The sequence below is a fragment of the Ictalurus punctatus genome, chromosome 12 (genome assembly GCF_001660625.3).
Source record: "Ictalurus punctatus breed USDA103 chromosome 12, Coco_2.0, whole genome shotgun sequence".
Taxonomy (NCBI): domain Eukaryota; kingdom Metazoa; phylum Chordata; class Actinopteri; order Siluriformes; family Ictaluridae; genus Ictalurus; species Ictalurus punctatus.
This window is the reverse complement of record NC_030427.2, coordinates 23,035,428-23,049,649: the sequence shown is the minus strand read 5'-3', so window position 1 is coordinate 23,049,649 and position 14,222 is coordinate 23,035,428. Positions and strand designations below refer to the sequence as shown.

The 14,222-nt window shown below is 39.1% G+C and overlaps 1 protein-coding gene across 2 annotated transcripts in view; it reads right to left on the bottom strand.

Annotated features, from left to right (window-relative positions):
• Positions 1–14,222, bottom strand: part of runx1t1 (RUNX1 partner transcriptional co-repressor 1) — a 59,567-nt gene that overhangs the window by 20,292 nt on the left and 25,053 nt on the right. For both annotated transcript variants that reach the window (XM_017482442.3, XM_017482444.3), the window contains exons 2-4: positions 5,108–5,245; positions 2,783–3,024; positions 443–532 (exon numbers count right to left, since the gene is read on the bottom strand). In XM_017482442.3, the coding sequence (XP_017337931.1) occupies positions 443–532; positions 2,783–3,024; positions 5,108–5,245 (470 nt within the window). The remainder of the gene's footprint in view (positions 1–442; positions 533–2,782; positions 3,025–5,107; positions 5,246–14,222) is intronic.

The following is a 14,222-nucleotide window of genomic DNA, read 5'->3' as shown; positions in this document are numbered from 1 at the left end:
ATACCTAATCTACCTAGCTAATCCTCGGTTTAAAATCAACTAGCTAACATTATAAAGAATGAGCCTAGTGGCCTAAGTGTGCTTTTCATGAAACATACCTAGCGCTAAAAGTAAATGTTTCCGTGAAACCCCTCATTGATACTCAGTAGGTCAGTCATTTTGGTATCGATGAATACCTAAAAACACATACATGTACTCAATCTGAAACAAACAAACAAATAAAAAGGTACCGATTCATCCCTGAAGAAAAGAAAAGCAAAATTGGGTCTCTATCTCCAGGAAATATCACCAAGCTCAAGGGAAAACCATGTGTCCATTTGTGCTTGTACACTTTGCTTCCCTGAACTCACAGAGAGAAAGAAAGAAAGATGCTCTAAAAGAAATATGCACATCTGTGTCTGGGCTCTGTAAATGCTTTCCAGATCGCTGGCTTGTGCCGTACCTTCAAAAATGGGATGACAAAAGGTCGGAGGGGGAAGTTGGTCGCTTCTTGCAGCTTAGAGTGGAATTCTTCTATGGTTAACGTGGAGTTCTGTGGGGGGAAAAAAAGGAGAGAAAGAGTGAGTGCATGTGGAAAACATTATGTGATAATATTGCTTATTGAAGGCAGAACTACAGAGTGCTGCAGCCGGCTTTGAACGGAGGCACTAGGAAAGCTGTGTGTAGCATAATGAATGACAAACATTGACTATAGGCATGAGGATACATGTAAATCACATTTGCCAAATTCAAAATATCAGTGTTAAAACTTAACACTAAGCTGCTGCTCATTGTCTGCTTGTAGTATAATGTGTATCATAACAGGCATGTAGCAGGACACTGCATGCTTTAATTAGAGGTGGAAAAGCAGCATTTTGATCTGTTTAATTAAGATTTTGGTTCTCTCTGTTCTCTGCCGACTTTGCACATATCGGCCCTTCCAGCTGCTCGGTGCAGCTCCTATCGCTCTCAAAAAAGAGAAGCGGCTAATTTCGCTCCCATTCTCGCCGCTCTATCTCATTTTAACAGACTGACAAGACGGTGACACTATTTTCAATTTTCAAGATGTTGCTTCCAAGAAGGAGCGAGAAGAAGAAGAAAAAAAAAATAAGGGAAAGAGAGACAGACAGAGGGACTGCGTCGGAGGAGAGAGAGAGCGAAAAAAATACGCAGCTTTCTACCTCATTTCCCAGACCTGAATTTTGTTACATTAGGCTTACATCTGTTCGCCCAGATTGCAGCGGCCTGTTTTGACAGCCAGAGAGCCTCCTGAGCTTTTCTCCGGCATTGCTGGCGCTAATTAAGTGTGTCACTCTTTTCAATAAGGCAGAGAGGGGAGTGTATTAAAGCGAGCGATGCAAGCCAAGGGGACACAAGAATCCCTCTGAGTGTAGACACTGTGAAAAATAAACAAACACGTGCCAGAAAAAAAAAAGGAGCCTTCTTTCCGAGTGGCTAATTAAAGCGGCCTCCTCTGGTACAGGAACGGATATTTTAACTGTTTCTTTCAGCGCTTGATGGTATTCACAGAAATCACTTCCTTAGATGTAGCTGTGTGGTCCGCAATTTCAGTTCTATTATAGAACAGGTACAATATCATGCCCGATATTGACAGCTGCAGTTGTCTAGATCCAATACACTACTTTAATGAAATGTTTACGTTCATAAAGATGACTGCAAGATGAACAAGTCAGCTAATCTTGCAGCATTATTTATAGGAATCATTAAAGTCGTTTGTTGTATATAAACTGACAACAACAGAACCAATAAAAATCCGGTTCGTCTACACGTTTAGATTCCATCCAGCCCACATCATTTTAATGTCTTACAGGAAAAAATCCACCCTGAAACACATTTTTATATGGAAATATTTCTGACACACTTTAGTGATTCTGGCGCCAATTTGTTGGCTGGTAATATGGTAATAATGTTCAGCTCCTAAAAACAAATTTTCTAGTGATGTTAATCCAGTGAAGAAGTAGTGGAGACAGCGAACGCTGGATATGATCTCGGCTAGTTAGAGATCTACGACAGAGTTGAAGGTGGAATTAGCAGGAAAGCTAAAGCTTTGGAAGCTGATCTGATCTGTACAGATGAGGCACTGAGAGAGCTGGACAGACTAAAGACAGACTAAAGCGCCGCTGCATCTTTAGGTAGAGATGAAATCAACTCAAATGACAAACTTCAATACAAAATGAATCTCGGAAGTCATTGAAGATCACATGCTAATTCTAAAATGTAACAAACAAGTTACTCAGGTTGGAGTTTTTTCTTTAACTCTTAAAGAGTAACAAGTACAGCACACTGAAATGCATATAACGCATATGCTTTTTCCTTTATGCTTGGTAGGAATTTGAGGTCAGAGTGTAAAGTTAGAGTAACAGTAAGGCCTTTCTGAAGGCTCTACAATGGCAGTGCTGAGATTTGAACTCCTGACCTAAAACAACCCTGGTGGCCAGCGCTTCCTCTATTAAACCCCAGCGGATACAGTAACATCCCTGTTTCCCTTCTCCGGCTTTATCCCTCTCATGATGTTTTTTTCAATTGAAGGTTTATGACTGTGCTAGTATGAATTTTGGCTGTCTGTACATTTTGTATGTGTACATTTACGGTATGTAAAAAAAACCCACTACAAATTAAAACATAATGAGTGTGTGTGTGTGTCTGTGTCTGTGAATGCTCAGCAAAATCTAGACCATGTGTCTGTACATCTCTGCATGTGACCATGTGGACTCGCCATAAATGTCCAGCGTGATCCAAATCCACAGTGGTATGGACTGTATATGTGTGTGTACAGACTCACCACGAGGCCCAGCACGAGCGTGCGGACACGGTCGCCGATTTCGGGTGAGATGTCGTTGCCGAACTGCTGCAGAGTTGTAAGGAAGCGCTTCAGCTTGCTGAGCTGCCGTGCACCGCATGCCGGAGGGAGCTGCTGATTGGCCAGAGAAGATGAAGAAGAGGACGAAGGGCCATTGCTGAAGCCATTAGGGGAGGAGGGAGCGCCGTTCAGTGCAGTGGGAGAGTGGCTGGTGCCGTTTGTTACTGAAAGAGGCAAGAAAACGCTTTCTATGTTTATAAAATACATACTTACTATGCGCAACTTACGAAGAATGATTAATGGTTATGAATATGGGCTTCATAGAAAGTTACTAAATTTATGGTCACTTTATAGTCAGGGTACTGTGTCAAAGTCTTACTTAATTAAAAGTAGGAGTATCGAGGCAAAAATCTACATTAGTGAAAATAAAAATAAAAAATCTTCATTTAAACATACTTACAAAGGTTGCAAGAGTAAACATTAAATACTTTTAACTGATGAAAGTGTTGAACATTCATCATGGCCGATCCTGCATAACTAGCTAGTTCTCTAAGCAGCAATCATTACCCTGCTGGAAAAAAACCCCAATAAGAACCCTCAGAGAATTTGTAATGGTTTTAATGGTTATAATAGGAATTGTATTGGTTTTAATGGAAACCGTAATGGTCACTGTGGGTCTCTACTGGTAATTTGTTGCCTTCTATTGGTGGCATGTTATGTCTAGCAGATACCATTAAGGACCTTACTCCTTAATATGTCCTACTATGAAATAGAAACCATTTGGTAATGGTTTTAATGGTTAACAGATGACGATTTGTAATGGAATTTGTAGTGGAATCCATTAGAATTTCTGTGATGGTTTCTATTGTTTCTTTTTTTTTTCAGCAGGGAAGGAAATGAATCTGCTAACTTGATCTTGCTCGTTCTTTAATGCGTAATAGCTCTTCGGGAATGAACGATAAGGCACAATGAAAACAAAACTTAACTAGCTACCTAATTTTACAAGCTAATTTGCAAAACTTAAGCAGTTAGCTAAGTTACCCAGCTAAAAGACAAACCTAGCCATTTTACCCAAACTTATATTTAACTCGACTAAATGTACTTCTTTACATCTTTAGATTTGATGGTGAAATTTAAAGGTCGATATTTAATTGTTGAAAAGATTGAGACTTGTAATGAGTACTTTGAAAGTCAAAATGAAAACATAAGGGTCAAAAAGTTTCAGTTCTTGTACATTTACTTGAATACGACTATTCAATTTCAATAAATACTTGAGTAAAATACAAATCATTCAAAATAGTACATAAGTACAGTTACTCAAGTATTTTTCACCCCTCGTTATAATATTTAGATAAGATAAGATAATACTTTATTAATCCCCAGATGGAGAAATTAGGGAATATTATAAGGAAACCGTATGCCCTTATTTTGAGTACATTTGAACAATTTGGCTATGTTTAAAACACATTTTACACGGTCACTGCAATAAATCAGAATGCAAATCAAAACAGGTGACCTAACTTGTTCTGAGAAATTTTATAAACTGAACGTGAGAGTGAAAATCCCTAAACCCGAAGTCTCCCTGTTAAGTGCCACTTGATGAATAGCTGGAACCCAGATAATGTCTGACTTCCACATTCCACCGAGCTCCTGCACCCCAGAATGTGCTGCGTTTGCTTCCAATCAGCCCCGGTGGCCTTAAGTGCATAACCGTGCTCTCTTGTAGTGCACATCGGCCATATGAAATGTAACAGCGGTGAATACATGTGGTCGAATGATGATGCGAACCATACGGGCCACGGCGTCAACGTCTCACTAATGAGATTAGGCTGTGGCCTCTCTCCAGCAGCACAGAAATGAGATACTTCAGCTGCATCTGCTAACAATTACAGCGGGAGGGTGTGTGTGTGTGTGTGTGTGTGTGTGTGTGTGTGTGTGTTTGGGGGGGGGGTGATCAAAGTGCTTTGTTAAACCTTCAGCATGTGTAATTAGAATCTGCTTTTAAAAGGTTCCTCATTCATTCGGTACAAGCTTGCGTGTGTATTTTTCTTTTTGCTAATTGCAGAGTCCGAGTGATCTGTGTCTTAGGGATCCGGCAGTGAAGAGGAAGTGAGGAGTGTGTTAGAGGCACTGACAGCACAGCTGAGTTCAGATCACACCGATTACTCTGTCTCTGTCGTAACAGCTGTTTTGTGCTGTTACTGTGTACTGTGCGTTCCTGTGTGTATCTTGCTGTACGTATATAACATACTTGATAATGAGCATGGTGTGTGTGTGTGTGTGTGTGTGTGTGTGTGAGATACTCACGTGTTGTGGGAGTGAATGAGCTGGTCCTAGGGGCTCCCTGTGTGCCGGGTGGCGGAGGCATGGTGGGCGGAGTTAACCTGGGCTGTGCTTTCACATCGGCGGGCGAGTCGGGCATGATGGAGCGCTTCTCAGTGCGATCTATGGGGAGACGCAAACAAGTCTTACTTGTTGATAGTTAAGGCATGAGCGATGAACTGACCACGAGGAGAGACGAGGAAAATGATGGATATGCAAGAAGCAAGAAGACTAAGAAAATGAAAGTGGAACAGTTCTGGTGAGACCTCGATGATCTCCTGTACACATGAGCTCTTGTAACTAACACACCCAGAATTCATGCCTGCTGAGAGCTCAAAGACCAGTTGCTCAGTCTTTTTCACCATTCTCTTCTTCCTTCACTGTGAGCGAAATGTAATAAATGCTGCCTCTTTGGACAGTACTCGTGGTCAAGTAGGCCTGGAGAGTATGTATATATATATATATATATATATATATATATATATATATATTTTTTTATATATATATATATATATATATATATATATATATATATATATATATATATATATATATAAATAAATAAAGAAACCTAAATCCAGATTTTATCTAAAGTAAGCCAAAGGTGAAAACATCTGGTATATACAGGGAAAAGTAGATACCCGGTGTATCCCTTAATCCCAGTAAAGCAGGAAGTCTGAAGGAAAGTGGTGGAAAACAAGGACTAAATGTACATTAAACTATGTGCAACTGCTTTGAATTAAGATTTTACTTCTGACAAAAAAAAAAACAAACAACTGGAGTGGTCACAGGATATTCACTTTGTTATCTCTAATACTGTAGTTATGCAATTACTAGTAAACATTAACATATGTAGGTAATCTCAAACCACTTGCTTAGAGGTACTTTTGTAGCTATCTAAGTATTGCTTTCTAAGACACTGACTCACGAGACAGCAAAAAGAGTAAGACATCAAGTCCGTCCTTTTACTGGAGGACAACCACAGAAAGATCTCAGATGTATATGTCCTACAGGAATTTCAGAACAGTGTGCAAAGACTAGGTCACTAAACCAAAATGGTTATCATTACAGTTAGTATTAGTGGTTAAACTAAATTAGCCTCAATGAAATAGCTACATTAAATCTTAACAAAACCTATAATCTGAGCTAGAAAGAAATCAGCCCCAGCCTTAATTTCATAACATTTTGTGTATTCTGGATTTATTGTTGTTGGTTATACAAAAGGAAAAACATCAAATTAGACAATATGGAAACTAATGGAGACTGTATGTATTTTTATCGGGTAAGAGAGGAAGGCTTAGACCTGTGCCACATATGGTGATCACGGCCTGCAGTTAATTGCTGCTATAGGCAGCTTGTTACTGTATAAGCAAACAGAGTTATCAAACAGCCATATCGAACGTTGTGTAAGAAGGAAGTAAGGGGCGTAACAGTAAACAGAAGGGAGTAGAAAGCAAAGGGAGGCCTCCTCGATACTATCTGAAGGAGGGGACACACATATGACAGCTGGAATCAAGGGTGGTCACTACATTTACCAGATGCATGCTCTTCCCATAGTCTGAACAGTGTGTGTGTGTGTGTGTGTGTGTGTGTGTATGTGTGTGTGTGTGAGAGAGAGAGAGAACTCTGGGGCGTGTGTATGGTCCACCATGATCTCACAGTGGCATATTGGCAATTCATTAAAACAGTCAGGAATGGTACAGGTTAAGATGATCAGAATGGACCTCCGTTAGTGTTTGTTGCAGTTCTGATTTTTGACCACTAGGTGCAATGATAAGGTGCAATACAATATGAGTGAAATCATTATGGAGGACTGTGATAAAAAAAAGAATAGATTAAAAGTTGGGAATAATAATAATAATAATAATAATAATAATAATAATAATAATAGTAATAATAATAAGGCTGATTAAACGGCGTTAAACTCACACAGAGCAGAGTGACGCTCATGTTGTAGACTTCAAATCAGTTTCTTTATTCAAATTGCATAAAACTTTCATTAAAAGCTGCTTTACCTAATCGATCGAATCGATAGCCAAAAACAATATTATTAGCTATAGGATTGAATAAAGATGAGCCTTGGGTACTCAAATTCTGAAGCGAACAGTTGTGTACGGGATAACGGAAGTATGTCTGTAGTTTGGTTAAATGAAATGACCGCCTCTCTCCTAAGTTTTTTTTTTTTTTTTTCTAAAATGGGTGAGACAGTAGTGTCTTCAATAAATTTAAATAAGCAACTTTTTAAACACATATCTCTAAGAATAGTTTTTATTCTTGCTCAAGTCAATATGTATTGACAGAAACGTGCTTTAGTGGCAGCTTTGCTTTGACATTTTTGTCCTGTGACAAAATCTAAAGTGGTCTGGACTACATCTAGTGCACTACGTAGGGTGCACAACACCATAGGAAGTCATTTAGAATTCTACCATATTATTTTATGGTATTAGAGCATTACTGATGAATAATCCTTTTTTTTTTTTTTAAAAAAAAAAAAAGCAAAGACATTAACCACACCCAGTCAGACACATTAAAATAAATTAGTCTTCATTTATTCATTTTGTCATGTTCAGCTTTATCACATATGGAGTTTTTATCCATATCGTGCAACCCTAAATCCCACGAGGCCGGTGTTAGTCATGTTAGACCTGTTCATTTGGAGAAAATGATGTCACACGCAGAGCATAAAGTGCGTTGTTCTACCAGTAAACTTAACATTTTTTCAGCCGTGTAAGAATCAGTCAACAGACTGATTAGCTGTAGCCTTAGACAACAGTGCTGTCTGATCAAACTGAAGCCTTCATGCCAGAACAGAAATCCTAATCAGGCAACTTAGGAGCATGCACATCTGGACTGAAGACTTTCCAGACTAGTCCAAATTACACATGACATCATGAATTCCAGCAAGAATTGGCCTAGATAATAAATTCCATTTATACATTACAAAAAAAAAAAAAAAAAAAAAAAAAAAAAAAAAAAAAAAACTTGCTTGATTTTTTTTGCTGCCCTCAATGCCTTCTAAGTGAAGGAACAAGTCATACAGACAAAATTAATAGTGTCTTCAAGTTCTTATGAAGACCCATAAAGTTAATGAAAAGCAGAGCTTATTTTTTGCATGTGTAAAGTCTAAGCCGAGGGCCCTGGGGGTGATTAGCGCTCTCTTACAAAGACAAGCCATTCTTTTGGGACCCTTGCCAATGCAGAAGAGATAAAGAAGGTGGGAATTTCCACTCCACATGGCTACCATTTCCTAGACACATGTGTGTGTTTGTACATTTAATCTGACCCATACCTCTTTTTTTTTTTTTATAAAACTCCCAATTATTTCTATGTGGTTTCAGCAGTAAAAACAGTACTGCAAAACTTCTTGACCATCTTTATTTCTCTCGTTTGCACTCCATCCACTGAAAACAGACATCTAGGCACTGATGAAATGGAAACTGATTTCCAGTTGGGTAAATATTATTAAAAACAGCAAGCGGAGGAAAACGTTTAACCCGATCTTGCTGCAATACGGACAGAACAATGACAACTGACTTTGATATTAGATTGGAAGTGTTCTTAATGCTCTATTGATTTCATGGTGTAAAAAAAAAAAAGTATATAACCCCCCCCCGCTAAACTTACAGTTCTGTCATCTGTCATGAATCTACAGTCTGGGCTAGAAAGATATCAGCCCCAGCCTCACTTTTTCATAATATAGTATATCTTTCTTCAAGCATTGGTGGCACTGTTGCGCTTGTTTCCACAAAAATCCAAAATAATCCACCTTGAAACATTCAAACAACAAATAATCTGATGTGGAAAACGTAACTTGGAGCTCAAATATTCCATACTAAACCAGGCATGGATCAAGGTCCTTTTGTTAGTTGTCTTTTTGGCAAAAGATCCTGACTGAGCTAGCGAAAGACGTGACACAGCACTGGATTTGAATTAAATAGTCAAATCCTGAATATAGACAAATATTTTGTGTTGTAGATGTTAAAAACTTGACTAACGCTCTCCCTGAGGTCTAAAGTGGTGCTGCTGTAGGTCTCATATTAATAAAAGAAACATGTCAAATGCATGAGGTATCAATAACACCAGCAGCCTGTGTGAATAATGCCTCATCGTTATTCATTTATAAGATAAAAATGATTTTCTGAGACTGTATACATTCTCAAAACTTGAATGGCTGCTTTTGCATCCATGAGTCTAATATTGGAGATTAATTTTATGGGTCAATGTTATGGCTGAGCTGCAGAACCGAGGACAGAAACACAAGCCTGAAGCATCTGAGACTCATCCCTGCTCTCTGCCTGACAGAGATGGATTATAAAATAATGGGTTAAGCTTTAATCTACACACCTGACTTTTAACAAACACACACACACATGCACACACAGATAGACAAAAACAGAAAAGAAGAAAAAATCAGTTGTTTATACTCAATTTATACTAATAAATACCTTAGCACAAGCTTAACACATGGGGCAACAATATAAATATGACAGACATTTTCCCTTTAGGGGGACACGGTGGCTTAGTGGTTAGCATGCTTGCCTCGCACCTCCAGAGTTAGGGGTTTGATTCCTTCCTCCACTCGTGTGCGTGTGGAGTTTACATTTTCTCCCAGTGCTTCAGGGGTTTCCTCAAGGCACTCCGGTTTCCTCTCCCAGTCCAAAAACATGCGTTCTAGACTGATTGGCATTTCCAAATTGTCCGTAGTGTGTGAATGTGCGTGTGAGTTTGCCCTGCAGTGGGTTGGCACCCCGTCCAGGGTGTCCCCCACCTCCTGCCATGAGTCCCCTGAGATAGGCTCTAGGTCCCCTGTGACCCTGTGTAGGACAAGCAGTACAGACGGATGGATCTATTTCCCCTTTATTTAGACATATCTTTAACTCATTCAACCTTTAATACTTCATCTCAGAGGGATTAAATATTACCCATGCTCACAATCAGGGTTGCCAAGGTCGCAGTTTTTACATCTAATTGGGATAGTTTTGGAAAGATGTTGCGGATGGGAAAACAAGTCAGCAGCGGGATTTTTTTCAGCTAGTTTTAAAATAGTCTGCAGCTGCCAAGATATTTTTAAAGCAAATGATCCGAATTCACCAAAAAACTAACAAGTTTTCTGGAAAGTGTAACGCTACGTTGTGAGAGTGTGTTGAAACAAAGCAGCAAAGCTAGTTATCATTCATTCTATGTGTTTCTTCTGATATACCATTAGAATGCCTATAAATTACCTAAATATGGAAAATAAATATTACGAAGATTGGAAGAGGGGAAAAGGTGATTATGGACCGGATAATATCCGTACGAGGTGGTGACAAAAAAAAACAAACAACAAAACAACATACTGCAGATACCACAAATCAGAAATGTGTGTGCACCACAGTGACCTTCATTCTCATGCAAAGAAAGAAACACAAGGAAGATTCAAGATTGGAACAGAAAAAGTGACAAAAATATATATGTCAGGTCCATGCGTCAAAATACATGCAAAGACCAGGCTACAGTAATGATATGCCACATTCTTACCTTACTAGAAACGTCTGGTTTAATGCTTGACCATTAAGACGAGTGCAAATGCACTGACGCGGGTATGATATCAGTAATAATATCAGAAAACATATCTATAATGCTGCCAAAGGCTCTTTCTCTCAAAACCAAACTTAAGTCATACACTTCATAGAGGTAATCAGTATGAAGTTAACATGCAGAGTGTGTTGGTTTTTCCCGCAGCTTTGCCTTTCGGAATGGGAAACTGTGGCACGCGCCACACAAATGAATATTAGGTGGTCTGTGAGGACTGTAGATGCAGCGAAGAAATTTAATGCGACTTCCAGCAAGGCCGTTAGAGTGCTTTCCATTTTCCTCTTCCCGAGGTCTTTTATTGCTTCTCAAAACAGCGCTGGAGTAATACAGATCGCCATTAACCACCACAGTGAGCAGAGCTACAAAAATCGCAAACAGCCGCATCCTCACTCCATGCCCTGTCATTTGTCATGAGCAGTGAGTGCCAGTAAATAGTGCATTCAAGAGCTATTGGTTTCCAAAAAGAGAGCGTTTTGCGACGGCATCCCAAACAGCAAAGACAGAAAAGAACCTATCAGAAGTAGACATTGATCTTGTAAAGCTCTAAAAACCTACTGAGATTTTCTATTATTCGTTGTGGTGAAGCTGCATGGAGGGGGAAAAAATATTTAAAAAATCACGTCACAATGGAATATCAGAGCTTTCAATTTAGCACTGTGTCTGTTTACAGTTACACATTTTCTAATGTGGGTGGCAGCAGAGTAAGTTATTAAATAAATAGATAAATGATCCGAAACTGTGTTTGAATGCTCAGTTCTGATTGGTCAAAAGGTGTTGATTAAATTTCCATAGCAGCAGCTCTGAAAATAGAAATGGCTACACGGTTTACATCAATGTGCTCGTTCTAATACATTACCGTTTCTTTAATGACGACTTCGACATTGTATGGCGGACGCTCCACATTAACTGATTAAAAAAACATGTAATTGGTGATAAGGTGAAGTCTTCTTGTTTATTTTACATTTTTGTAATGAGTCTCTAGTGTCAAGAACTTTGTAGCAGTCAGAGGTCAAATAAACTCTTTGGGATGTGCTGGATACAAGCACAATGTATAAAAGTTTGTTCTGCACTGCTCCTAGAACATGTTCTGTAACGTCCTTACCTACACCCGTATCATAAACTATCATACATTACTGTATCGCAGTATATGGTCAAACCTGTATGCTTAGTGAATTCTGCTATACGTATATGGGTATGCTGTATGGGTAAGTGCACACATTTCCTCATCTCACGCAGCAGTAAAGATGTGAAAGAATGTTCCAGAACATCTGCTGTGTATGCTATCAGTCTCTCACAGTTGTGTGTGGATGGGAATCAGAGAGCAGCTGTGTGTATGCTACTGAATGATTATCATAACAGGATTTGAGCTGCTGGATTGGATACGGCGTTGGATACGCCACGAATGTGGAAGAACCAAATAACTGCATACGTCTGTTTGAATATCACACAAGGAATGTGGTATTAGAAAGGAAATAAATATTCAAATGAATAACAAAGTTTAGTAAGCTAAACTTTAGCTTACTAAAGTAAATTGTTACTCTATTTAAGCCTGTTTTTAAAGTCAATTCTACTTAATGAATAAATCATCAGACAGCTTCAAGGAGATCTAATTTCTTAACAAATCTAACCAAATGTAATCTTAAGAGATGTGACAGTGAAAATAAGACCTAATACCAGTAAATAAATACATACATAAATACTTCAGATTTATAAAGGCAGTATAACGACAGCTAGCAATTAGCATTCAACTTCACAGGTATTGTCATGCTGGCTAACATGAGAGATTAGAAATAAAGGTGTTGTTAGTTATCTTTAGCTAATTCCTATTCTCTCAAACGTTAGCTAGCTGTATGATCAGAGTCGTAGCATGCTAATCATGAGAGATTATGAATATAGGTGTTGTTAGTTAGCCTTAGCTAATTCCTAATCTAATTCCTAATCTCTTAAATGTTAGCTAGCTGTATGGTCAGAGTCGTGACATGCTAGCTAACATTCTGAGAGATTAATAATACAGCTGTTGTTACTTAGTGTAGCCATAGAGGATAGTTCCTTGGTGAAACGGGCAGTAATTTACTGTACTATCAGTAACTAAAATGGGTGTTATCTGAGGCAGATATGAATCATTTTTGTGAATCGTTCTTGTGAATGAAGTAAATTTAAGAGTTTACACATTCCCATTTTTGACTTGAGTGAAGTCAAAACCAGAATATTTTATTTAGATGAGCACTTGCACTTTTACTTATGCAAAGAATTTGGCCAGTTTTACCACCTCTGGATATAAACACATGCAATCATTGAAACTCATGCCTTCAGTTTCATCATCCTCCGCCAACCAGGCTGATCTGGTCCCTTTTATATAACCACTTGTTTTTTTCTTCCTCCAGCGTGAGCATCCAAAGCCCAGCCGAAGTCTGCTTTTCTTGGTGTGAGATCGAATGCTTTGCCAGTTGCATATCTGTTACATCACTCACTGCAGTGACAGCACTGTTTGTGTGCATCGAGTACAGAATGAAAACAAGTTCATGAATAAAATATAAAATACACCCATTATTTCGCTCAATGCATATGAAAACGTCTGTGAAATAATATGTCAAGCAATCGTATGGAGAGTTCCAGAAATGAGTTTAATATAGCAGTGGAGCCAGTTCCTCGTAACTACATTTACATTTTTTGGAGTTAAAATGAAACTAGATTTATCCTCCCGCACTGCGGCTCTGGCAGTCACTTTTCCATATCTTTATAAAATCTAATCTGCAGGGAAAATAGTGACTTATATTAGGACTGCCTATGAGAATCTTACACAGATCTGCTGTGCTCAGACTGTGTTCACTGACGCGTGTCATAGCCAGAAACTTGCACAGTTCTATAACTGCACAGGTCAGTGAGAGTTTCTCCAGAGGAAGTTCACCAAAAGAGTGTTGCTGTTCGTCAGAACGCAGCCACGTTTGCTTCTCGCTGATGCAAAAAGCACGACACACAACAGTCACAGGAAGCCAGTTGACTGCACACTAACGGTGACAAGATCGTAGCAGTTCAGCTCCCAGCGGAAACCAAAGGGAAGTCAGGTGGTAAGAGAGGAAAGAGAAGACGAAATGCTTCACACAACAGCGAATAAATAAGCTGAGCCAATAAAGGAGACATCATGACAGCAACGGTGCCAGTCCAGCCAGAAGCTATACCTCAGTGAACTGAATTACATTATGTTATGCTAGACTTACAGGGTCATACTGTAGGGTATAGAAAAATGATCAAACAATAAGGTCGATTTACAAGATTTGGAATAAATAGTGCTGCTCAGGAAAGTGTGAGGAACGTCGAGCTTCATTGGATTTCAGATGCCGTTTTGAGTAACAGAGGCTCACGGTAAAGCTGCAAAGCTTGCATTGGTATGCAAGCATTGCTCTCCGCTCTCCTAAATACATTATGAACCTGTGCATGTCTGTGCACCGTGCAATCATCTCTGCCAGATGGAAGCCCAGCCTATCAAACCCCTTCTGCTTGTCAGAAAAGATGTATGAACGTCCTC